This window comes from Ictidomys tridecemlineatus, chromosome 14 (assembly GCF_052094955.1).
Source record: "Ictidomys tridecemlineatus isolate mIctTri1 chromosome 14, mIctTri1.hap1, whole genome shotgun sequence".
In the NCBI taxonomy this organism is placed as follows: domain Eukaryota; kingdom Metazoa; phylum Chordata; class Mammalia; order Rodentia; family Sciuridae; genus Ictidomys; species Ictidomys tridecemlineatus.
In genome coordinates, this window is record NC_135490.1 from 7524697 (window position 1) to 7551918 (window position 27222).

Below are 27222 nucleotides of genomic sequence, written 5' to 3' on the forward strand. Positions count from 1 at the left end.
TCAGGTCACAGGCTCAAAGGCATCTATCAGGAACAGCCACTATTTGACTACTCATGGTGTTGTTTCCACCCTCTTTTCGAATATGTGATGCAAATTCCTAAGCAAGGAATCCTACAGACCAAAATTTGGTTAATTTCACAAGATTTCTTAGAAGCATGACGTGATACATCAGTAAGAAACTCATGACAACCCTAGGACCACAGGTCATATCCCATCCGGGGGCTTTTGTTTCTTGGGAAAAGGAAATCTAATTGCTCTGGGGACAAAAACACTGACCTATCTTTTTTATACCTGGGCACAGAAGAATTACAAAAATCCTGGAACTTCTCACTTGAAACACATCAATACACATTAAAAGTCTAAGTCTGCAGTGCAGTTATCGTATCTTAGAAGAATTAGTACCTCTTTAGACACTAGCAGGAAAAAAGAAAAAAGCTCCCAAATCATTATCAGGATGGTAAGATTTCTTTCTTCACTTACTTAAAGAAAGAAAAACCCATTCGGAGAATTATGGACATGTATGCAATGTGGCCTAACATAAAGTTTGTATTTCTTGAGGTCCTTCCTTGCAAAGATTCTATGTTTAAGTGTTTTATTTATTTGTAGCATGCTAACTGTCACTAGACCCTACTTTCTATGTGATAAAAAGGTATCAGTGATAACGCTGGATGTAGAAGCTGAGTTTTTAGCACATTTTGATCTATCATTAAGCCTTAGAAACAACATAGGCTATCACTCATCCAATAGCATCTAACCGTAAATGAAGTATTGCCATATTGGAGACTTTGTGCCTGTTTTATTACACAGCAATTAAAAAGCAAGTTAGCTTCTAATACCTACTACTTTTTATAAAAAAAATACACACTTTTAAAAAATTATAGATGGACACAATACCTTTATTTATTTATTTTTATGTGGTGCTGAGGATGAAACCCAGTGCCTCCCATATGCTATGCAAGTATTCTACCACTGAACTACAACCCCAGCCATAATGTCTACTACTTCTTGATCTTTCTGTAAAGACTGTGAAAAGAATGGAGACAATTTTCTGGGGAAAAACAAATATATTAGGGAATAACAGTAAAATTGGCAAGTTCTGGCACTTTGAAAAGTGAACTGCGTTATCTAATTCACACTCTACTGAGGCACTGGCACTGGCGTGCTTCTTGCTGCCATTTGCCTCACCATTAGCATCTTCCTTTCTGTTTGTCAGCCTTTGCTGGTAGGAAATAGGTTTACAAAAGAGATTCATAAAGTGGTCTGGATTGGTTAAGTTTCTTATACTTGGTTGACCAACAATCTATTCCAATAGAAAGATGAACACAATAGAATTGATAAGACTATCATCTGCATGATTTTTCTTAGGATCAATACTGTGCTTCTACAAAATGACTACTTCACGCTAAAGGGATATTTTCTGGATCTAACGTGAGAACTGGTGTTCCCAGGGATCAATCTAAAGTCTTAATCTTATCAGGAAGCAAACCAAGTGCAGAGCAGCATAGATTCTTTTAAGAATCGGATGCATTGATTATCTTGATACTTCTCTGAAGGCAGACAGAAACAATACTTTACCCAGGGGTATTTAACTACTTTTTCTTAAACATGGCTTTTGATTTCCTGTATTTTGGGGCTGTGACTATTTTTAAGTGGTAGTCAATCAAACTACCAGCACACAGACAAATGAGTCTTCTCTTGCCTTTTAATTCTAATAACATTTGATAAAACACATTTTTTTTGTTAATGTGCTTTGGAACTAAAAGGTCACCTACCAACTATACAAGAGATAAATAAACTCCTTTAACTACAGAGCAAAAATATTTCGATGTCAGACCAAAGTTTACATTCTCAGTAAGATGATGACAACTACATGAGTTTCAAGATAGAACCATAGCTTAGTATGGCCTTTTAATGGGTAGCATGTCAAAGAAAGAGCCAATAGCACAGAATACGTGGATGAGACACTGGTATGATCAGGATTTCTATGGTACACAGTTTTTCAAAGTATAGTCTAAAGATCACTTATAGATGCTTCAAAGCACTAAAATTTCATAGACTGTTTAAGTTTCCTCAACCCAAAAGCCATGAAGTAGGACAGTTACTCACAAGTTACACCAATTGAGATTATCAAACATCAATCACATATGTAAACCTTTGTTCATATTGTGCATGTTGAATCTAACAATGACTTTTTAAAATTTTAAAATTACCTTTATTATTAACATTACATCTTTTTTTTCAATATTTATTTTTTGGTATAGATGGACAATACAATGAATTTATTTTTATGTGGTGCTGAGGATTGAAACCGGGTCCTGCCCATGCTAGGTGAGCGCTCCACCGTTGAGCCACAATCCCAGCCCCTTAACATTACTTCTTAATGCAATATTATAAGGGCCAAGAACACATTTTACCTTTTTAATAATAATGTATCTCCTAGAATCTATCACAATGACTGATAACAAAGTAGAAGTTTAAATATCTGTGTTTTTAAAAAGAGAAAGTTCACTAGTTTCCAGTTAGCCTATATAAATTGATCTTCCTCAATAATGTTTATAACATGATGTTTATAATTCAGTAGTTTCTAGGGTGAACGGATATGCATCATTGGTGACTCCTTACATTCAACACCAATATTTACTTAACTATGCTTCAATTCTTTGTAAACTGTGGCCATAGGGTCTGTTTAATTGGCTCAGAGATCAGAGAAATAGGAGTACGTTGTTTGCATAAAATGAAACTGCTGACAAAGCACCTAAATGAGGATGGGGAAAACTTTTAATATGCCTCAAAAACATCATAATTTATTTTGGCTATTTTTGTTTGACCAAAAAGGAACCAGGAAGTATAATTTGCCAATTTTAAAATGCATTTAAGACAGTTCATCTTCTTACTGGCTATGAGAAATGGATTGGGATAACTTTACCTGTCAATAAGTGGGAAAGTTTTGTTGTTTTTTCCTCAAATAGTCTAATGGATTGAAATGAGGTCATGTCCAGGCTCCTGCTATCTTATATAAATGTTAAGAACTTCCTTCTATTTGCAGAGATACAGGAGGTGTAGTTCATTATATTCCACTTGAGTCATTCCACAAGGATATGAAAGAGGATAAACTTCTTAAAATTCAACTTCCAGTATCTATTAATTCCAAAATTTAGTGGATTCTTCCAGCATTTTCTATCCTAGAACAGCAATGACATCAGAAGGAAAGGAAATAGAGGCCAGCATGCCAGGGGTTGCAGTGATGGCAAAACAACCTGAGGAGGGCAGAGCGTATGTATTTTAGATCTTCATTCACTTCAGACCAGGATAAACGTGTTTTAAAAGACTTACTTAGGCTTCCACAAAATCATTTTTGAGTACAATGATCAAACTAAGGGAAAACAACACTAAGGCATTTCAAGGTAATTTTTCTGCTATCTTTGAATTATTTTGATTGGATCTCTTTAAATCTTTCAATTACTTATCCTTGAACTGGAGGCTTTACAAATTTTTAAGATTCTACTCCTTACTTGAGTCTAACACACCTGGTGGGGGAGAGAATAGGAAAGCATTTTGTAATTTTGTTAAAGCTGTAGGGTCTTCTTAAACATTGAATTCCATCATGTTCAAGTATTAGACCTTATGTACAGCACTATTCTGGCCCACAGCCCTGCTGAGTGTAACCAAACCCTAGTCCATGGAGCACATAAAATATGTTACTGAAATGCCAAGTATAATTTACTTAGCAGATGGTGAAATAATTGATCCTGGCAAATATACTGCCTAAAATTTCATTAAATGAGTAGGAACACTAAATTTTATAATAATGTATCTTTATTATATGAATCAGCAAAAAAAAAGGAGGGGGAACTCACAAGATTTTTAAGCATGAAAAATGGCCAGAATTTCAAGACATTTCCTTGACAATGTGTAGACAAGGGAATCTTATTTAGTCTCTTCACCTTAAAATGAAAGGCTTAAAAGCTTTACAAACTAGTTTAAACTTTTTAAATTCCTAGCTGATGCAGTGGCACACGCCTGTAATCCCAGTAGCTCAGGAGGCTGAGGCAGGAAGATCGAGAGTTCAAAACCAGCCCAGCAAAAATAAGGCACTATGCAGCTCAGTGAGACCCTGTCTCTAAATAAAATACAAAATAGGGCTGGGGATGTGGTTCAGTAAGTGCCCCTGAGTTCAATCCTCGGTACCAAAAACAAACAAAAAAACCCCCACTTTTTAATTCCTAAGATGTTTTAATAAATATAATCTACTCCCAACCCCAAAATACACTCTTTTGGCATAAAAAAAACCTATAATTTGTGTTATATATGGAGGAGAGTGGTACAAATAACTTAGAAAATAGATTTAAAAGTTATTTTTGTTTCTCAGAACATATTGTGACATGGACACAAATAAAAATGCTTTGAGAAAGATAAATATAGTAACTGTGGCCACTCAAGGTCATTCTCCAATCTGACTGCAACCTACCACCCAGCCCTGTTTCCTGCCTGACTGAACAAATACACATGGTGCCTCATTCCTCCATGCCTTTCCACACACTGCTCCCACTTGTCAGCCATGCCCTTCTTCCTCTTCTCAACCTGTCAAAACCATCCTGTTCTATAGGACTCAACTCCAACACTACCACAGTATTTATTTTCCTTGTGTCATCCTCCTTGGTGTCCTTACTATACCCTCTAGTGGATCCATCTCTTGTATGGCTTTATCCTGACCCCTTTTGGCTTAAGGCCACGAAGGCTCCAACTGTCATATAGTGTTTGGCTCACAAAAAAAAAATGACTTTTTTTTCTCTCTCTCTCTCTCACTCTTTTTTTTTTTTTTTTGAGATGAGGTCTCATTGTGTTGCCTAGACTGGCCTCAAACTCCTGGACTCAAATGATCCTCCTACCTCAGCCTCTGGAGTAGCTGGAACTACACGCAGGTGTGGATCACCACGCCTGGCTTGAATGACTTTCTTTTGAATAAAGAAATTCTAAGCAGACTTTTATAGACTGAGGCTTAGAAGTACAGAAAACGTTAGCTGTTCAGAAATTTCCATTTTAAGAAAACTCAAAATTCCTTCCGAAAGTTCATATTAGTTTAATAATTTTATACTATTAATAATAGGAGACCTAGATCTATTAAAGACCTTGCTTTGTGTCATGCACTGTGATAAACATTTCATAGTCATTAAATCACAGCGCTCCTAGAGACAGGTTTAATTACTATAGTTATTTTATAAGCAAGAAACTTGCCTGAGGATACCCCAGTACACCTGAGTATGAGTGGGGATTGGAGCCCCATTTTTTCTGACTCCAAAGTCTGTGTCCTTAACCACTATGCAATGGAAACAAACAAAAGATAAAAAGTATTACAAAAATATACAAATTATTCAACATTTAAGGCAAATAATTTTTCAAAGTTTTATTACTGCTCTCAATCCTTATCTTTGTGTGTTTATGATGTTTACTTATTATACAATTTGTTTCTTCTTAAAATTGTTTCATTTATATTTTCCCCTGATTTACATAAGCCATAAATCATTTCAGCATGACATTAAATGTAATAAATTCACCATAGTTGACTTAGCCAGGTGCTAAACAGCTACCATACTTAAATGTAACGAAGTTGAAAAACAATTCATTGACTTTCCTATTGAAACAAAATCATTATCTTGCTTAGACATATAGCCTCTGTGATCCTAGATGTGAGGGAGAGATTTTCTTTACTGAGTTTGCTCAATTTGACAGCAATATAACAAAGGAGAATGCACAATATAAGTTTCTTTGCAACTATGAAGCGCTGAAGAAAGTTTAGAGATAAACTGAAAAACTAAGAAGTCAATTTCTTTTAAGCAGTAAGAATATAGGATTTTAGTTTTTTCATTTTATAAAGAAGAAAGTAATTCTAATTATCTAAACAGATAAAATGGTAAGTGAACAATGAGTTCTTTGCATTTTCAGATTACAAAAGCCTCAAGGTATTTATTGTTATAATATATAAACATAGAAATTGAGGGAGCCGTAAATAAGCTGGTTGCTACATAAGACACTAAAACAGATTATGAGGATATGCATGAAAATTCAGTCCGGGGAAAACTAGTCTTCTGACAGAGCTTTGTGATCATGGAGATGATTTTGTTCTTTGAAGTCAGCCTGTTTCTGTTGTTAGGCTAAGCACCAATTATTGTCCAAAATTTAACTCTAGGGTGGGTAATATATTCTTACCCAAAGCAATGGAGTCTGAGAGAACAAAGGCCCCACACAAAACAAGAGATTATTTAGAATCATAGAATGATACAGTTTTAGGAACTCAAAATTACTTATTTACTAATTGTTTAAAAATATGTATATTTTTTAAAGAAATAAGAGCATAATACTTTATTCAGTAAGTGTAAGAAACATTAAAGAATAGACTTTGGTTTTGCATTACAATTAACTAAGAAGTAACCAAGAACACAGGTAGCAAGCAGGCAGAGGGTATGCTTAAAATCAGAGTATAAGAGGAAAGGAAAAAGACATGCAGTTTTTTTCTGGCAAATTAAACAACATTAAGGAAGGAAGAGGATGAATGATACAGAAAGGATTCAAAAAAGAAAGATTACAGGGGCTTGAGAAGAATAAGAGATTCATTAAAAAAAAAAAAAAGGGAAAGGATTAAGAGGTCAATGACCTTTTGCCTCATTCATCATGGTATGCCAACTCAGTGTAAAATCTGGCATATAGTAGACACTCAGTAAATGTTTACCTAATAAAAGTTAAGGAAAGAAGAGTTGAGAGTTCAACAAATAGGCTTTATTAAAAAATCATGTTTGTTGGTTCACAGGACTATTGTTTCTGAATAAGCAACTTAACCTCGTATCTTCTATGAATTCATCTACATTTTACTCAACCTCTTTGAATTATAGTTTCTTGGTCTAAAAAATGAACTACATGATCATAAGGGTCTCTTTCTTATTCTTTGCAATAACGGTGACAAGAAGAAAAAACACATGTAAATACATTTATATATGTACATATATGTAAATAATAAATAAAAGAAAAATGTGGCTTAAGAAATAAGAGAAACCAAGAGGACTTTCTGGCTAAATTTTAAAAAAATTTGCAATGGTAATTAAAGGTAACAAAATGGGAAGCAGCATCATGAAAACAGGGCAGGTTAATATTATTTAGATATTGCTATAAAAGGACACAGAAAAAACTGATATTCCAGAGGCCCTTCAAGCTTGAACTTATGAGTCTCTTTTATCCTTATTTTATTTTTGCATAGGGAAGTATATGCAGTATATCCCTGTATCTTCATACTTCAGCATATTTCAGAGTCAGAGAACTAGGAAAAGCAGCAGTGTTCGGGTTGAGATTTTGATGACTGGCAAAACACTAGGCAAGCCTTGCACTGCAGTTGTCTGAACCACACCCAGTCTGCAGTTAAATATAGAATTCAGTTTCTGGAACTATTGGTTGTCTTAACCTTCACAGTCTAAGCATTCACTGAAAAAAATTAAAAGTAAAAAGGAGTAAAGAAAGAGAACGAAACCAAAATCCAAGTACTAATAACTATCCTGGGAAAAATTCCAAAATGCAGTAAAGAACAAGAGGATTAAATTATAGAAACCTCAAGCTACATTTTACAAATACACTTTACAAGCCAATTTCTCTCTCTCTCATACAAATTCTCCCAGGATGTGTAATACACATGTATAAAATGCATTTGTGTTTTAGGCACACATCTCTAAATCAGGTTATTTACATGTCAGGTTAACGGCAGGGACACCAAATTTAGAGGTATGATTTGATTTTGGTTTTGTTATAGTATTAAGGTTGTGATACTATTTTTGTTCATGAAGACAGACTTATTCTGAAAACTTATTTTTAGATGCTTAAATTTGGGGGCAAGAGACATTCACTCTCAAGTTAAAGTTTCTAATGCTGATCTTTACCTGCTGGGGAGAATATTTTGGATTAATTTTTAAAAGTTGTTCTGCAGATTGTGAAAGTTAAGGCAAAAAATAACAAAAAATCTTTTCCATTTATGATTTTAGGGATCTGGGTTTACTAATTTTTATATTATTTTACATTGCTCACTGAAGATGAACATGAAAAGAATCTAAGAACAAAAAATACATTACAGTACACTGTACCATAAGAAAAATAAAATATGATAGCTTTAGTTACAAACAGAGAGAGAGACTCATCTGTCTTTATTTGCATCTTCCTGGAAACAACCAAATACAGGGTCATCATTCAGTCACTGATCAAAAATAACAGCAATAAGTAAGCTTTCCACACAAATCTGACTCTGAAGTAGGTAATCTTAACCACTATATTCCACTGCTTCTATCTGTCACTCCTAGGTATTTTCACATTTATTCCTCTATCTGATCAAAGCTTTTTTCCAAGTTGCTGCTTTTCTTTCCATCTTGAACAATCTATAAGGAGATTCAGAGATTTCTTTTTTCTGCCTCCCATGAGATGAGAGTAGGGATAGGTCATCAGCCAGGTCTCTTTTTTCTGTGTCCCAGTCACAGACCTAACACTCTAGAGCTACACCTATTCCCTGAAGACACCTATACCAAGTCTTCAGAACTTCTGACACAAAATCCTTTTCAAGATTCAGAGGCCCATCATTCCTTTATTCCTTTCACCCTAAACTGTTTCTATTCTCTGGTCCCTAGAATGGTGCCTCAAGTTAGGAGGTAGTTTACTGAATGAATAAACAAAGGGACAGGTTTGCAAAAGCAGTCACATTTGGGTCTCACATTATTTGTAGTTTAGGTATTTCTAGCATACAATACATATAACCTTTTCCCCCTTGCTAATATGTAAATTGCTTGAGGTAAACCTAGCTTAGTGCTAACATACCACAAATGCTTTATGAATAAATGATCAAACAAATAAATATTAGTTGATAATCTTATTCTATTCTATTTTATCCATTAAAATCTAATCAGATCTGCCAGGTTGTGATGCACACCTGTAATCCCAGCAATTTGGGAGGCTGTGGAAGGAAAAGTGCAAGTTCAAGGCCAGTCTCAGCAACTTAGCAAAGCCCTAAACAACTTAGCAAGACCCTGTCTCAAAATAAAAAACAAGGGCTAGGATGTAGCTTAGCTCAATGATAAAACACCCCTGGGTTCAATCCCTAGTGTACACACACACACACACACACACACACACACACAAACACAAAATGATAAAAGTTTAGTCAGGTCCCTTTTTTAAAAAATATTTATTTTTTAGTTGTAGTTGGTACACAATATCTTTATTTTATTTATTTATTTTTATGTGATGCTGAGGATCAAACCCAGCATCTCACAAATGCTAGGCCAGTCCTCTGCCACTGAGCTACAACCTCAGCACTCCCACACACTTTTAAATAGAAGATGGAAATATTATGTTGATCCAGCAGCTATCAATACCCACTATTAGAGTTAACAAAGGCCAAGTTCCTGAGTTGAAAACAATCAGTGGGCACCCAAATGAAAATTAGACTCCTCTCAGTTAATAAGGAGAATTCAAATTCATGATTAGCACCATTCAGAGATCCACTCAAGGCTCAGCCATTTATTAGATTTGTGGCCCTAGGAAGTTATTCAACTTCTTTGAGTCTTGGCTGCCTCATTTAAATAAGGACTGTTGTGAGGATTACATGTGAAGGGTAAATACATGTGAAGCTCCTAACAGTGCATTAAATAAATGTTTCTTTCTTTTTTTTAAAAGCAGTTTTACTGAGATATAATTCACATATCAACAACCACATACCCCTTAGCTGCCCTCTGGCCCCAGGCCCCTATCCTTCCCAGCCCTAGACAACCTATTGTAGATTTTTTCTATAATCAGAATCATACAATATGGTCCTTTGTGATAATAAATGCTTCTGGAACGAAATTTTTTGAGAGGTATATTAAGGATTGTTCCCAGGGGTGCTATACCCAGTTGTTTTTATTTTTATTTTGAGACAGGGTCTCTTTAAGTTGCTGAGACGGCCCTGAACTTGCTATCCCGCTGCCTCAGCCTCCTAGGTAGCAGGAATTATAGGTCTATGCCACTGAGCCTGGCTGGAACTGAATATTTTAGAAGTCAAACATGTGGAATAAATGATACAAAATGATCAGAGAAGAGGAAAAAGAAAAAAATATATTCGTATACATATATTTGAATTATGCATATTTAACATAAGCCGATGTATATGCTAGGGAGAATACATATTGTTGAGGTACTTTGGATATGGCAAGACAAAGAAACAGTGTGAATCCGCACAAGCTAGCAAGTAGGTATTTGTGGACATTCTCTTCTGAGTGTTTAATCAACTGGAAGCAAGGTCATCGTGAGAAAATGAGGATGGGGAGTTAGTAGAGAGAACAAAGTGTGAAATAATCATTTAAGAAAAGAGGGAAAGAATGAGCCAGAAAGGCATAGTATGATTGCCTGGCAGAATTAAAGATCTACTTGAGGTTCATGGTCATGAATTTAAAATGAGATAAGTCAGCTAGTTTTAAGGTTTTAAGTTTTTCTCCAGTCACATTTAGCTGCAAAAATATAGAAACTATGGAATTCAAGAGGTTTAACCCAGAATCCCTTTAATCTGTGGATTTAACCATAACTACTTTGTTGATAATTCCCAAATCTCCATTTCTAGTACCACTAAAATCTTGAGGTAACTTCACAGGCAAAGCTCTAAGCTAGAGAGACTCAGACTGAACAAGAACACTGTGTGGAAGGCATTCTACAATGTGCTTCACACATGTTATTTCAAATAATTTTCTTAACTCTTCTCATAAATAACCACTTCTACTTTTTAGAAACCCAAAATTCCAAAGATTGACGTAAGGTTGCCAGGACAAAGTTTGTTTGGCTCTGAAGTCTATCCTCTTTTCACTTTACCATCTTATTTAACTCTTCTTTTAGTAAGTATAGCAGTTGGGAGTCCAGAGATGCTGCATGTTAGCTCAAGGCCACACTGCTTTCTAATGGTTCAGAATCTGGTTCCCAGATTAATGCTCTCTGACCATCACAAGCTCAGCTCTCCTTTACACTCCCTGCTCTATCATTCTTGTGTTCACTTTACAGTTAGGTTGTTTTTCTCTTCAAAATCTTTTCTGATAAATACTACCTTCTATCCACATCCCATCCCTTTGCTTTCACACTATAGTTGAGCCCTCAGGTACAGGTTATACTCTGATTGCCTCTTAATCTGGCCACCATCAATCCCCTCCTCTAATTCACTTGCATATGGATAGTCACTTTCTTTCTCTGAGCTCTTAGGTATAAAATACCTATAATGCAGAACCATAAAAATTAAATAAGATCAATCATATATAACTACCAATAATATCAGTAAGAATATACAAGCTAAATATTGTTTGAATGTAAGCTATTACTGCCTTAAGATTTATGAAGGCAAACACTAAGACTAACAAATTTCATATACATTTCGCCTTGGCTCTGTGCTTATGGTATTTGTTCAAATACTATCTGGATGGCTTTTTTTGTTGTTTTTTGCAGAAGTTGACAAGCTGATCTTAAAATTCACAGGGAAATACAAGGGACTCAAAACACCTAAAAACAAGCTCAAAAAGAAGAGAGAAGTAGAGAACTCCTATTTCCCAATTTCTAATTTTACTGCAATGCTACACTAACCTTGACAATGTGGTACGTGTGTCTAGACAATGAAATAGAATTAAAGGAAGTATACCTTCATATTTACAGTTGACTGGTGTGTGTGTGTGTGTGTGTGTGTGTGTGTGTGTGTGTGTGTGTGTGTGTGTGTTGTTGAGAATCAAACCTAGGGCCTTTTGTATGTTAGATAAGCAGATAAGCACTCTACTACTGAGCTATACTCCAGTCAACAAACAAGTGATTTTTGATAAGAGTACCAAGACTGATCAATGGGAAAATGGATTTTTCAAGACTGTTGGGATATCCACATACAAAAGGAATATGGTTGGATCCCCATCCTTACATCACATACAAATATTAACTCAAAAAGGATCAAAGACCTAAAACTGTTAGAAGAAAATAAGACTGCATTTCGATGACCTTGGTTTAGGCAAGGCCTTCTTATATATAATGCTAAAAACACAAGCAATGAAAGAAAAAATAAACTGCACTTCATCAGAATTAAAAACTTGGGGATCTCAAAGAACACTATCAACAATGTATTAAAAAAACCTATAGAAGGAGAAAATATTTGCAAATCACTTACTGGTTAAGGTACTTATACCTAGGACATATAAAGAACCATTCAACATAAGACAATCCCATTTAGAAACAAAAGGCAAACAATCTGAACAGACATTTCTTAAAAGAAGATATAATACATAAATGGCCAATAATCACATGAAAAGATGCTTAACATCATTTATCAAGGAAACACAATTAAAATTGCAATAATATACCATACTTCAACCCCACTCAAAGAAAGCTATACCACAAAAGACAGATAATAACAGTTGTTAGTGAGAAGTGGTAACTTTCATTCAGAGCTGGGTAGAATGTAAAATGGTATAAATATAAACTCTTTAAAAAATTTGGCAGTCTTCAGAAAGCTAAATGCAGAGTATATGACTCAGCAATTCTAATAGTACACAAATTCTAAGTAGCAACAATATTCCTAATAGACCAAAAGTAGAAAAAAACCAAAAAACCCAAGTGCTCATCAATTGATGAACGGGCAAATAAAATACTACCCATATTGAATATTATTTAGCAATAAAAGGAAATGCAATAGAAAACATATGGTATAACATGAACAGATCTTGAAAATACTATGTTGCTGGGTATGATGACATATGCCTGTAATCCCAGCAATTGAGAGGCTACAACAGGAGGATCACCAAGTTCAAGCCCAACCTCAGCAACTTATGGACTCTATCTCAAAACTAAAAAAATAAGAAAACTGGGGATGTAACTAGTGGTAAAGCACCACTGGGTTCAATTCCTAGTACCAATGTTTCTTTTCTTTCTTTTTTTTTTTTTAATATTTTTTTAGTTGTTGATGGACTTTATTGTCTTTATTTTTATGTGGTGCTGAAGATCGAACCCAGTGTCTCATGTATGCTAGGCGAGCACGCTACCATTGAGCCACAACACCAGCCCACCTAGTACCAATATTTCTAACTGAAAGAAATGAATCATCAAAAAACCACAGAATATGATTCATTCATAAAAACTGCAATGTCCAGAATAGGCAAATCTATATAGAAAGATTAATGTTATGCAAGGGTAGGAGGGTGTGGGAGAAAAGGAAAGTTTATCCTGGATCCAAAGTTTATTTGGGATTGATAAAAATATTCTATAAGTAATGGTTGCATAACTCTGTAAGTGTACTAAAAACCACTGAAATTAATATGTTAAATAGCTTAACTGTAGGGCTGAGGATATAGATCAGTGATACAGCACATACCTAGCATGTGTGAGGCCCTTAGTCTAATCCCAGCACTGCAAGGGGGAAAAAAAGAGTAAATTGTATCTCAGTAAGGCTTTTCTTTTTTTTTTAAGTACATTTGCAATAAACTTCTTTCTATACACACATATACACATAAAGTATTAATTTTTAAAAAAATTTAATTATTTTTATTTTGTATTTCTATGTTGTTTCTCTTACACTGAAAATTTTGGTTCCTAATAATATTAATTTGATTGTTTTATTTACATCTACATCTGTAACTATACCTTTCTAATTATAAAAATAGTATTTGGATAACAATACTTAACTTTACCCAAATTAGTCCCTGTAAGATTTTTTTGTAGTTGTTTTTACTCTCAAGCTATAACCCACTTAGGAAGTGTAATGAAATTACTACGTTGTAAAGTGATTTAAAATAATACCTGATTGTTTAGTCAACCATCCTTCTTTCATTTTAGTTATTTTCTTAAGGACTTCCTCCCCCATTTCAATTTAATTTTGATTTTTAATTATGTAAAATACTTACACAGTTACAAGGTCAAAACAAGATATTTTCAGTGATTTCTAGTTTCTACTTCTATCTACTCCCATCTGTTTTTCTCTTTTCTTTTGGTAATAATTTTGCTTTATGGTATATTCCTCCATTAAAAACAGGTATAAGCAAGTACATAAATGAAAGCCTATGCTATGCAACTTAATCTGCTTTTTTTTAAAATTATTTTTTAGTTTTTTAGGTAGATACAATATCTTTATTTTATTTTTATGTGGTGCTGAGGATTGAACACAGAGCCTCATGTATGCTAGGCAAGCACTCTACCACTCAGCCACAACCCAGCCCTAAATCTGCCTTTTTAATAAAAATAAAACTACATCCTAGAGATTCCTGTATAAATACTGTCTTCATTCCTTTGTCTTTGTCTCTGCCTAGCATTTTACTATGAGCCTTGACATGCAACATGTGGATGTACTGTTATTTATTTGTCCATCCCACTACAAAGAGACATATAGGTTGTCTTCAGTATTTTCATATTATTACAGTGTTGTTGCCTTTTCATATTTTGTCAATGTATTTTTGAGATGATTTTCTAGCAATAGAGCGAAAGTGCAAATCCATAGGTAAATTCCTTGATAATGCCAAATTCTCCCCCATGCAAGGTTGTTCCATTTTGTATTTCTACGTGCAATGTAAGAGAATGCCATTCTCTACAGGCCTATCAACAGAAAAGAATACCAAACTTTTGGATTTTTGCCAATGTGACAGGTGAGGAATGGCATCTCGATGAATTTCTCTATTATAAGTTAAGTATCTGGTTCCTAGGTTTTAGCCATTTGCATATATTTGACATTTTTCTCCTGATAACTTTAGTCCATTTTTCCATAGAGTTATTAATCTTCTCTCTCGAAGATTAATAACTAATTCTTCTTTTCATACTAAGATGATAAAAGCTGCAAAAGCGTTTTCCAACTTGTCTTTTAAGTGTTGCTCAATTTTTGCCCCCAAAGTTTTTCTTTTAGTATATAGATATTAAACATTTCTATTATTGCTTTTGGATTCTAAGTGATAGAAAACAATTCTCCTATTTCCAGGATATGGAGGAATCACCCATGTTTAATTCTTTTTATATATATTTTTAACTTTTTCTCAAATTCATTTGAAATTTATCTTGGTGTATGGTGTGAGAAATAGAATCATTTTTTTGCTTTACTCTTATACTAACATATTTGAGTGAGGCTTATTTGCTGGTTTTATAGTTTGTGCATATCTACCCATTTAGTCTAGGCAAAAAATATGTGTCACTATAAGACTAGGGAAATTTATATTCCATTTTAGGAAAAGTTCCACTTTTAAAGAATAAATATCATATTGTGAACCTTCTGTACTATTGATACAAAGTGACTTGAAAGGCTTTCTGCATTTTTGCAACTATTAGAATGAACAATATCTTCTTTCTCTAGTTGTGCCAATCAGATAAAATCAAACCAAAGATGACCAACTCTTGGGTTAAAAACAATTATTAATTAAAACTCAAGTTAAAAAGTGTAAATTAAAGCTAAATGAAAGGCTTGCACAGAATAAGTGTTCAGTATATTTTTAATTGAAATTTAATCAGTGTAAATCTAACTAGTTGTGCTTTGGGAAAAAATTAAGGAACGCAAAAGTCTTTGAGGTTCAATTCTCTATCATTTTTAAAGTTATCAACTTTAAAAATTATTTCTCATACTGACATCATGTGATAAAAGCATATGGTAGTATCTTCATGAAAGCAGAACTTACACCAGTTAGAGACTGATATCACATCTTACTGTGTTACCCAGAGAAAAATATACAATATTACAAATAATTTAAGTTAGATATAATTTTAATTCCTATCTGCTATGGTAAGTTCCAAAGAAATTTTGAAAAAAAAAATCAAAATTTCCAGATGAGAAAATGGCATAGAATGTAAAATGTCAGGTCTCCAGAAAAATTAAGCCTCCATCTTTCACTTTAACCACTCAACTGTATAAGGTTTCATTATTTAATCAATGGCTTATACTCTTATCTATAATAGAGCAAAGAAATATTAACACCAATGAATAATCTATAGTTTCATTTTGGATACTGATCCAGCCCTCTTCTTAGCAAATCTATTAATTTCATCTATATCACAGAAACAAAAATATGGTCTGAATTTCAGCATTTTAAGTTTTATAGTCTGGGAAATACTCATAAAGTAAGCAAGAAGAAAGATGGCAAAAGTCTTACATAATTTATTGGTTACTAAAAAATTTCATTTTGAGGATGAGCAAGTCACAGTTCAGAATTTGTGACCCAAAGTTAATCAGAAGTTCAAGTCTTCTAACTCTTGAGTCAAGTGCTCTGTCTAGTATATCACTCTACTGGTCAGATTATATATGGGTAAAATGTACAGCTGGGAAATTATGATCCTACTATGAATAAACTTCTCCATAAAAACAAAATTCTATAGACATCACTTATAAGTAGGTGACTAAAAGGATAATTATGCCATAAGATCTATGCTAAATGTAACAAACATTTCAGGCAGGAAAATGAAGGTCAAAAAAGAACTTAGGTGCTGGGTGCTAAAGTAAAAGGATGAATTATTAAACAAGTATTTTCTAACCTGTGGAACTAAGCTCACTTAGATCTTCCTCTTCATTGAAGAAAGTTAAATCTTAACTGACTCCTATATAATTATTCAACATTTTTGATAAAAATGACTTGAATAGTTTTTCCAAAATATCATACAAATATCTAAACTCAAAAATATTTCTTCTAAAGTATCTTAAATTACTGAGGGCACTATTAAATTATATATAAAATAAACTGATAGATGCTAACTCTAGCTTTATGAATTGTCAATGCTAAAAATCATCTCTTAGTTTAGGGCTGAGGTTGGGGCTCAGTGGTAGAATGTTTGACTGGCAGGTATGAGGCACTGGGTTTGATTCTCAGCACCACATATAATTAAATAAGTAAAATAAAGGTTCTTTGACAACTAAAAAAACCCCCAAAACCCAAACATCTTATTTTAATAACCCAGCATTTATAATACTCCAAAATACTCTCTGAAATAGAACTCAGCTCCCAAATTACTTACTGGAAATGAAAATGGTCCTAATCCATGCAAAAGTTTACTTCTTTCCTGATTTCTGGAAACCTCTCATTGGAAAAGGAGACACATACCTTTCCATGACAGCCAGGCACTCCTTCCTCCAGGTAAATCGACTCCCTCGTCGGAGTCGGAAAGTCCCAGATGTGGCAGAGACGGGGGGAGGAGTTTGTCTCCATTCCGGGTCCTCTATTGGAATGGGGGCTGGTCTCATACTCAGTGTAGCCCCTGAAATAAACAAGACATTTTCAGCAAATATCTTGCAACTTATTATAACCAATATGACCAATATGTCATGAAAGTAAAAACAATGAACTTCATGTGTAATAAAGTTTGGTCCTCCATGGAAACTTATAGGTCGATGCAATTAATATATGTAATTTTAAAAAATTGATTTTTGTTTAAAAACTTGACCAAAACAAAAATCTGAAGAAGAAAAAAGCTCTTCCTTAAAAATTGCAATATTGGGGCTAGGATTGTGGTTCAGTGGTAGAGCACTCACCTAGCATGAGCAAAGCACTGGGTTCAATCCTTAGCACTACATAAAGATAAATAAAGTTATTGTGTCCATCTACAACTAAAACATATATTTTTTTAAAAAATTCAATATTGCATTTTTGCACTAAACAATAAAAAGTCCATCTCTAGTTATTTTAAAGTGTCATCCCCCAATCCCACTAAGTCATTTGCCTATTTGATGGCATTTTTTAAAAACAAATCATGAAATCTAATTCCTTATAGAACAGTACTTCCTCTGAAAAAACTCTCTTGAAATTCCTGCTTGATACTTGTTATCTTTTTGATTCATACACTCTAGATGATTAGAAATTATCATTGCCATTTAAAAGGCTTAGGATCACTTATACAATATATTCAGGTAAAAGATGAAACAATACTGTCATAAACTCTCTCTTTCTCTCTTTTTTTTTTTTAGTCAAATACAGCAGCAAAGGAAATAGAGTAGACATCTAATTAAATCAGTAGATTTACCACCTATTAATACTTTATTCTGTTACCACATAATGTAATAGAATTTTGATAAAAATCTACAATTGAGATAGTCTGTTAATTTAGACAAGACCTTTCTGAATAGCTTGAAATGATGATGATGATGCACTTATTCACTCATTCACCACTGCTCTAGGCTTGAAGCTAGAATAAAACAAGGAAAGCCACAGTCTCTGACCTCCATGGATTTAGTTCACAGACTGTGAATAGAGCTTGGTATGCTTCCTCAGAGTACAATCCCTGGCTTCCCCAACTCTTCTTTCACTTCTCACACTGTTAAAAATTCATCTTCCCAAAGCATAATTATGATATCACTCCTCTGATGGAAGGCCTTCAAAAAATTCCCTTGATCTATGGTTTAATCCAAATTCTTAATAGAGCCCTTCAATGACAGATTAGAACTTGTGGGTTTTATGTAAATATTGATAAATATATTAAAACATTAATTTTTAATATATATATTTCTTCATAAGAGGAATTACATTTCACTTATCACACCTTCCAAGTAATAACCACGAATAGCATTCCTATTTCAGTACACAGAGATTTACTGTAGACTGGTTTGTTGTAAACTTCTTGGATCAAGCCATCCTGTCTCAGCTTCCCAAGTAGGTGAAACCACAGGTTTGCATCTCTGTGCCCAGCTCAACCTCCTTCCTAATGGCTACACCTTCATATGTATTTTCTTACACAGATGCTTAGGATTTTAGTCAATCCGGATTTGCCTTTTCAAATTTCCTGTCCTACAGTTTTTCTCATATCAGTAAGTAGACCTGCATTCTTCAAATTGCTCAACTCAAAAATCATTCATTCAACTTATATTTCCCCCACATACTACATATTCAATTCCCAGGTAAATTCTATCAATTTTATTTCAAAATTTTTCCAGTGTCAGACCAATTTTTTTTTATTATTTGCACTGCTACCACTTTAGAATAAGCCAGCATCATTTCTTACAATCATAACTTCCTGGGATAGTTCCAAAGATGGGTCTTTATAATAGGTCACATCACCTTGTAATCATGCTCTTAAATCTGGGCTAGTACTATAAATATATTGTTGATGAAGAATATGGAAAAAATTCAAGACTAGATCATAGAAATTTGTGTAGCCTCTGCTTGGGTCTTCTGGAATCTGGCATCGTTACCCTTCAAGAAGTATGAACAGCCTGAGACTCTGATGTAAAAAAATCCACACTAGTTGTGGAGAGACCACAATGAGGTGAAAAATGCCCAGTCAATCCCCAGGTACTCCTGCCACTCCACCCAGATGCTAGAGGGAAAAAAGATATCTCCCCACTCTAGACTCAGCAGGAATCATATGGAAAACTCTATAACCAGCTGACAGAGAAACAAAGTCCCAGATTTCCTGTGGCAGCCAACCTCCAAGTCCTTGAGGACTCTTGCCTCCTACTACTCATCATTTTTAGGGCCTTCTCATACTGTACCATGAGTACTCTGTGACCAACAGCATGTTTAAAATGGTATGTTACCTCAAGGATTCTAGAGAGCACTGTGTATGATATGTCTTGGCTGATCTCTTTATTCACTCAAGGAAAACAAGCTGCCAGGTATCCATAGCACCACATAAAAATAAATAAATATATCGTCTCCATTTACAACTAAAAAAATAAATAAATGCTGGATGGTAAGCCCCCAGGAGAACTACAGTCTCTGCCTAATAGGCACTAAGAAACTGGGGGCTAGAATATCCATGTGAGCCTCCTTGAAAGTGGATCATCCATTCCCAATGACTGTAGCCACGGTTGACAGCTTGCCTGCAACCTTTTGAGAATCCTGTGCCTAAACCACCCAGTTCGGCTACTCCTGGTTTCCTGATCTATAGAAACTGAGAAAACAAATATTTGTTTTGTTAAGCTGATAAATCATAGGTACTCTGTGTATAATAATAGATAATACAAATCATCACAACCATATCCAGTTGTTTATTTCCCTACATCCCCCAATACACTGAATATTATGCATATTATTTATTCAAATGTCTACATTTGACAGCAAAAAAAGTCTCTTTAAGACACAGATTTCACTACTTATAAGAGTGAGCATCTTTTCCTGTTTTCTGACTAGTACATATCTTGTGTCTCTTTTTCTTTTGGATAATTCATCTATCTTATTGGTATGCAAAAACCACGTAAGTTGGTAGTTATATAGATGATAATTATTTTCTCTAGTTTGTTATTTGTCTTTTATCTTTACTTACTGTATACTTAGTGATTTTAATTTTTATGCAGTCAAATCTGTCATTCTTTTCTGTTGTGGCCAATAGATTTGAATATCATTTGAATATTTTTATAGTTGTGTGTGGCAGCCCTTAGTACATATACAATGGCTTATCATATGTGATGTAAATACTTTTTTTCTCAAGTGATCAGTGTGTCATCATACAATGCTTTAGAGAGTCATGGCTTAAAGAGCTGGCAAACTAGGGCCCACTACCTGTTTTTAAATAAAGTTTTACTCAAATATGGTCAAGTTTGCTCATTTAAACATTGTCTATGGCTGTTTTTGCATTGTAACAGCAGATCTGTGCAGCTGTCACAGAGATCACAGGGCCCTAAAGCCTAAAATGTCTATAATCTGGCCCTTTTCAGGAATTTTGCTGACCACTGGCTTACCCACATTCTTGGTCTATCTACTCTGAAACAAAACTGAAATTCTTTTTAACAGCTCAGGAAAAAGGGAACCCCTTTTCTGTCAAAATAACCTGGAGATTTGGTTAGGTCTAATTCAAAGTTAACAAAGTTTAAACATACAAAGAAATAGGGAGGGCTGGAGCTGTGGCTCAGTGGTAGAGCGCCTGCCTTGCATGTGTGAGGCACTGGGTTCGATCCCCAGCACCACATAAAAATAAATAAATATATTGTGTCCATCTACAACTAAAAAAATTAATTAATTAATTAATTTTTTAAAAAAAAGGAATTAGGGAGCTGGAGGGTTTCAAAGTCTTGGTTTTGTTACTTTTCCTAAAACAAGCAGGGACTGCAAACATAGCAAGAGCTTTGGAATCTACCTAATTAATATTTTATTCTGCAGCTAGACTCAAACAGTTGAAAACAGCCATGCTGCTCAAGCTGGAGGCAGAAAGAGACTGGATAAGGCAATGGGTCCTCTCAGTCCAAGGCCTGGCTTTGGCAAAGGTTTAGAGTGTTAGAGGGTAATGGGAGGGGCATAACCAGTGAATTCTGATTGGAAGGCTATATCCGAAACTGTGGCATGCTCTCTTAGGTAAGCAGAGAGGGAGATGCATACTAACAGAATGAAGAACTCAAAGAATCTTAGCTTAATCCACAGGTTGAAGGAAAAAAGCCAACAATAATGGTTCTTTCTTGGTACTGGAGTTTTATTGTTAATATTATTAAGCTTAAAAAATAATTTTCTGTATAATCTAGATTTTCCATAAGAAGGAAATTTAAATAAAATAAAATTAGTAAGGAAAAGGAAAGAGGGAGAAAGAGGAAAAGAGGGAGGTGAGAAGTAATTCTGATTACTTTGAAAGAAATTAAGATGATTCATACACAGAAGGTAGAAACTGAATAATCTTGAACTTGTAAGCATACCTAATAATATACCGCACTGGTTTTTAAGATTTCTGCCCCCTGCTCCATTTCTTTTTTAATGTAGCAGATGTTAAAAATAATAAAAGAAGCACTCTGGAAACACTCCAATAAACACAAATTTCTTCTAGAAATCCTTGCTTATCTTTCTTTGGTTAAAATAGAGAACAATGAATAATCCCAGAATGGGTTAGTCCAAAAATGACAAAACAAAACAAAACAAAACAAAACAAAAACCCCACAAAACAAAAACTAGACTGTAGGAACAGTGAAAATAAGCCCAAGACTCCCATGGATTAAAGGGAGGAGTTCTGAACTGGCTGAAGGGCCTTGAAATAAAAGTGTGCTACCTATTTCTTTCCATTTTATATCTGAATTCCCATTACAACAAAATTATGCACTTTCATCTACCAAATCTAAAACCATCACAAAAAAGCCTTTTCATAATTTTCTGACAGATTTTAAAAATTTTAGTAAGTGTTTTCTTTGACATTTTTTCTGGTCTCCACATTTACTTCATATGCTTGTGGAATCAGCCCCTTGGCAAACTTTTTCTGTAGATGTAAGCAAATCAGAGCCACGAGCCAAGAGGTACTTCACAAGCCCTGTCTGCTGTAGTAATGTTTAAATTAGACAAGGGAAAAGACTATTGTGCTTAATTTTGGTATAAGGAGGCTTTCGACGTCACCTACACTGAATTTAGTACTTGCTTCTTTTAAAAATTGGCATTTTCTTATAAATGTTTTCATAAGAAACAGATAAAATCCATCTGATTAGTTTCTATCAGCTTATTTTATATATAAACCTTGGCAGGGTTTGGGTTATGCTGGGAAATTCTCATGAGAGGTCTGTTTATCAGAGAATTACACTGTACTTATAGTTATTGGATTATCAGTAAAAATAACCTAAATTCCAATCTGTTCTTTTTCTTGCTGAAGTCTCATAAAGAGGACCTTAAAAGAAAATCCAAATGTATCCAGAGTGAAGTGGTTGAAAAATAGAACTTCACCCACAGTATAAAAACAGAAAAGCTTTAAGGCCAAAAAAGAGGCACAGAGTGCACAAATATTTTTTTCTAAATGCTTAAATTTATAGAAGCAAAGAGGAAAGGTAGTTTTTTTGTTTTGTGATTTTTCTTTAATTTTGCATTTTTTTCCTCATAATAAATGCAAAGGAATGATACTGTTTACATTTCCCCCAATGAGCTGTCTTAGCTTGGACAGAAAAAAAATTATGACATAAAAGAATTACCTATTAATAAAAAACACTGACATCTTATTTTCAATCGAACTGCTTTTTAAAAGCATTAGGTCTGAACCATATGAACCTGGGTTCCTTTGTTTTAACTTGAAAATAATAAGGAAGATTTGATTTTTGTTGTTTCCCTCTCTCTCTCCCTTTTCTTTCATTTTACTTTATATGTATTTTTCAAATGTGCTATACAAGTACATGGTATAAAATGTAGAAAGATAAGAAGAGGCTATTCACTCTGCTCCGGTCCACAGTTCCCACAGAACTGTCCCTAGTACACCATCCCAGAGAGCTTCTACACCTCAGTAAGCTCATATCTGCAAATGTGTTTTCTCTACAAAACATGAATGCATCATATGTTCCGTTTTGTACCTTTCTATTTTAACTTCTGAATTTCACATTACCACATATAAATTTAATTCATAAAGTGTTTTTAAAAAAATAGCTCTACAGTTTGACAGCATCAAGTTGTTCAGAAATCCCATAATTGAACCAGTTATTAACTAAGGGACATTTTGATGGATTCTAATCATCTCTGTAAATGACTTGCAAAGAATGTGAGGTACTATAAGCAACTATGGACCAGAAAATAGGTAAGCTAAAATATTCATCCTATTCAAGTTCTCTTTACCCAAACATAACAGTATCTCCCAACTATTCAGAGTAAGAACAAACAATATTATTCTTTAGCTAAAATTAAAGGTTATTTTTTTGAGAGAGAGAGAGATTTTTAATATTTATGTTTTTTTAGTTTTCAGTGGATACAACATCTTTATTTTATTTTTATGTGGTGCTGAGGATCAAACCCAGCGCTCAGCGCATGCCAGGCGAGCATGCTACCACTTGAGCCACATCCCCAGTCTAGAGATTATTTTTTTAAAAATATATATTTTTTTAGTTGTTGATGGACCTTTATTTTATTTATTTATATGTGGTGCTGAGAATCGAATCCAGTGCCTCCCATATGCCAGGCAAGCGCTTTACCACTGAGCTATAACCCCAGCCCTAAAGGTTATTTTAAAATCAACAAAACCCTGCATTTATCCAGAAAGAATTATATGTCACATATTAATGCCTACATTAAAAGTGAAAATACATAGAAAAATTTAAATTCCAGTGGCTAATATTTAATTACTTTAATTTAATAATAAAAACTACCAATTGACAAAAACCTATCCTTGTCTCTTCAGCTACCTCTAAATTATATCCTAGAGAAAACGTGACTGAAGAGAACCATATAGATTTGGATTTTAAACAAAATAAATAGAAAGCCCTTTAAAAGGGACAAAGGAATCCAGTTTGTTGCAAAGCAAATGTATACAAGGAGGGGAACTTATTCTTACAAGGAGGCACCATCTCTGTTAAGAACAAAGATCCTAATCATGGCCTCCAATATTTGAATGCTCTTAGTCCTTTCCCATTTTCTCCATTTCAGTGCCTAACTTCCTTCAATTTCCCAAGATAAATTTGCTTTAGTTCCAAGGTAAATTTAAACAGGAAGTAAGATTAAAAACAAAATAGAACAATTTTTAAAACTCCAGCTTTAGAAGAACGCTATCAGCCCAGTGCTAACACCTGCACTTCTAAAGGAGGATTTCCTCTGTCAATAGTGCTATCAGATTGGTTGGCAACAATGCTGCTGCGCCTGAGAGCTGTACCTTAGTCCTCCTTCTTATTTTCAGTGAATTAATTATCCCTAGCATACTAGTCTTTGCCTGAAACTGGAAGCCAGCCCTGAAACCTCAGTGTGGGAATTTAGCCTCAACATCTATGATTAGGTCATGTTACTTCTGTATCAAGTGCCAAAAGAATAGGAAAAAACCCTTCTTTTGTGGAGGCTGACTGACTGGCACAACTGACCTCTAAGTCGTGTCCTCCTAAGTTCTTCACTGCTCTGCCCTACACATGCCAGACCACCCTGATAGCTCCTTGGGTAGTCTCCCTGGAGGTTGCCAATTCCTGGTGGTCCCAACCCCTTGTCTAGAATGTGACTAGATTCATGACACCACCTGGCACAGTTCCTTGCTTTCCTAGCTAAACCCTCTTCATCTAACTTGTTCTGCTGTGAATCATGGGAGAAGTGATATCTTTTGGGAAGATTGCTTAGTGTCAAGTTTGAAGTACTGTTTCAACTATATCTGAAAACCGTGCTGATTTTATGTGGTAACTACAAGACACATGACAATTAAGCACTTGAAATGTAGCTGGTTGAAAATAGGTTCTCTAAGTGTAAAATATATACTGAATCAGGAAAAGAAAGAAAGAAGAGAGAAATCTCAAGTTTTAAACAAAATGGGATGAGTGGAGGAAGGACTAGAGGGTAGAAAGCAGAGAGGGAAGGGGGAAGTGCTGAGGAGTGATACTGGTCAAATTATATTTTTATATTGTGTGCATATACAAATATGTAAAAGCAAAAAAAATGTTTAAAAAATAAAAATACTGATTAAATACTGAAATGATCACATAATGGCTATATATGTTATGTTATCAAATTTAATTTTCATTATTTATTTTTACTTTTTGAAATGTGGCTACTAGAAAATTTAAAATTACATATACTATTTGCATTATATTTTTCCTAGACTGTGTTTGCCTTGGGTCTTATGACAGTGGCAACAGCAGAGTCTATTTTGAGGGCTGGGGTTGTAGCTCAGTGGTAGAGTGCTTGCCTAGCAGTGGGTTTGATCCACAGCACCACATAAACATAAAAATTAAAAAAAATATTAAAAAAAGAAGTTAGGATTTGAACCCAAACTGTTCTTTCACCTACTCTGTCTCCCATCCCTGTGCCTCCCTGACTCCACACTAAAAACAACAAAAATGAATCTATTTTGAGAGGTTTGCTTGTGTATGAGGATATTAGAAAATATCTGAAAAATGAAAGCTCTTCTTTATAGAAAAACTCTCAAGCTAATAAATGCTGAAGGAATGATAGATTATCTCATTTTATAACCTCCACTGGAAGAAGTAATTTAGAAAAGGATCATGAAGGAATGCTAAAACCACCAATAAAAGGCTGTTGCAGAAAAGGATGTTCACCCAGTGGCAGAATGTTGCCCTAGAAGGCTGAGGATGTGTCTCAGTGGTAAAGCACTTGCTTAGCACGCATGAGGCATGGGGTTGAATCCCAAGCACTGCAACAAACAAGAAATGTCATCCTAAAGATTGTTTATAAACTGTAAGATGAAGATCTGATGGTCCCCACCTTAATGGGAAATGGTCAAGCTTAACATATGTGCAGTGTTATAACTTAACATCACAGACTTTGTGATAAGTGACGACAGGAGGTATCTAAATACTGAGAAAATTTCAAATATACATCAATTCAATTTTGTAAGTGAAAATCATACTCATTTTCACCTAATCATTTTACTATACTGACTTCATCATGTATCTATCAATTTCTCTGTCAATCTGTTTTATTTTTTAATGTGTTTCAATATAAATTGCCATCATTAGTACAGCCCTCCCCCTATAATCTATGAAGTACTTTTGACCAAAATATCCAACCTGAATCTAACAAAGTCTTTAATTCTAACTTCCAGTGTATAGGAAATACAGAAGATAAAGAAAAAAGTTATTTAGTGATGAAAATATATAGTTCAGAAAAACTGCAAACTTGAGATATTCTGTGGTTATATGGCTTAAAAAAATTTATGTCATAAAAAAAGTTTGCCCATTGGCTGGGGATGTGGCTCAAGCGGTAAGGAGGTCGTCTGGCATGCACGGGGTGCTGAGTTCAATCCTCAGCACCACATAAAAATAAAAATAAAATAAAAACAAAGTTTGCCTTCAATAGATGAATAAATTAAAAAATGTGGTATACACACACAATGGAATATTACTCAGCAATAGAAGAGAATAAAATCATGGGATCTGCATGTAAATGGATAAAGTTGGAGAATATAATGCTAAGTGAAGTTAGCCAATCCCAAAAAACCAAATGCCGAATGTTTTCTCTGATATAAGGAGGCTGATTCATAGTGGCGTTGGGAGGGGGAGCATAGGAGGATTAGACAGAAGAACTCTAGAAGGGCAAAAGGGTGGGTGGAAGGGGAGGGGAGGGGGCATGGGGGTAGAAAAGATGGTGGAAGGAGATGGATACCATTACCCTAAATACATGTATGAAGACACAAATGGTGTGACTGTACTTTATGTACAACCAGAGATATGAAAAATTGTGCTCTATATGGGTAATATGAATTGTAATGCATTCCACTGTCATATATAACAAGTTAGAATAAAAAAATCAATTAAAAAAAAGTTTGGGTGATTAGAATTAAGAGTCTAAGGAAGCATTCTATCTTTGCTAACCTAAAACAGGTTCTATTTATTAAAAAAAAAAAAAGAGCTACAAAAGACACTCTCACAACAACTAGAGAGATGTG

The 27222-nt window shown here is 34.5% G+C and overlaps 1 protein-coding gene across 14 annotated transcripts in view; it reads right to left on the reverse strand.

Moving 5' to 3' along the window:
- Hmbox1 (homeobox containing 1) overlaps window positions 1-27222 on the reverse strand; it is a 162604-nt gene that overhangs the window by 26514 nt on the left and 108868 nt on the right. For all 14 annotated transcript variants that reach the window (XM_078030810.1, XM_078030809.1, XM_078030808.1 and 11 more), the window contains exon 7: window positions 17076-17229. In XM_078030810.1, coding sequence (XP_077886936.1) covers window positions 17076-17229 — 154 coding nt within the window. The remainder of the gene's footprint in view (window positions 1-17075; window positions 17230-27222) is intronic.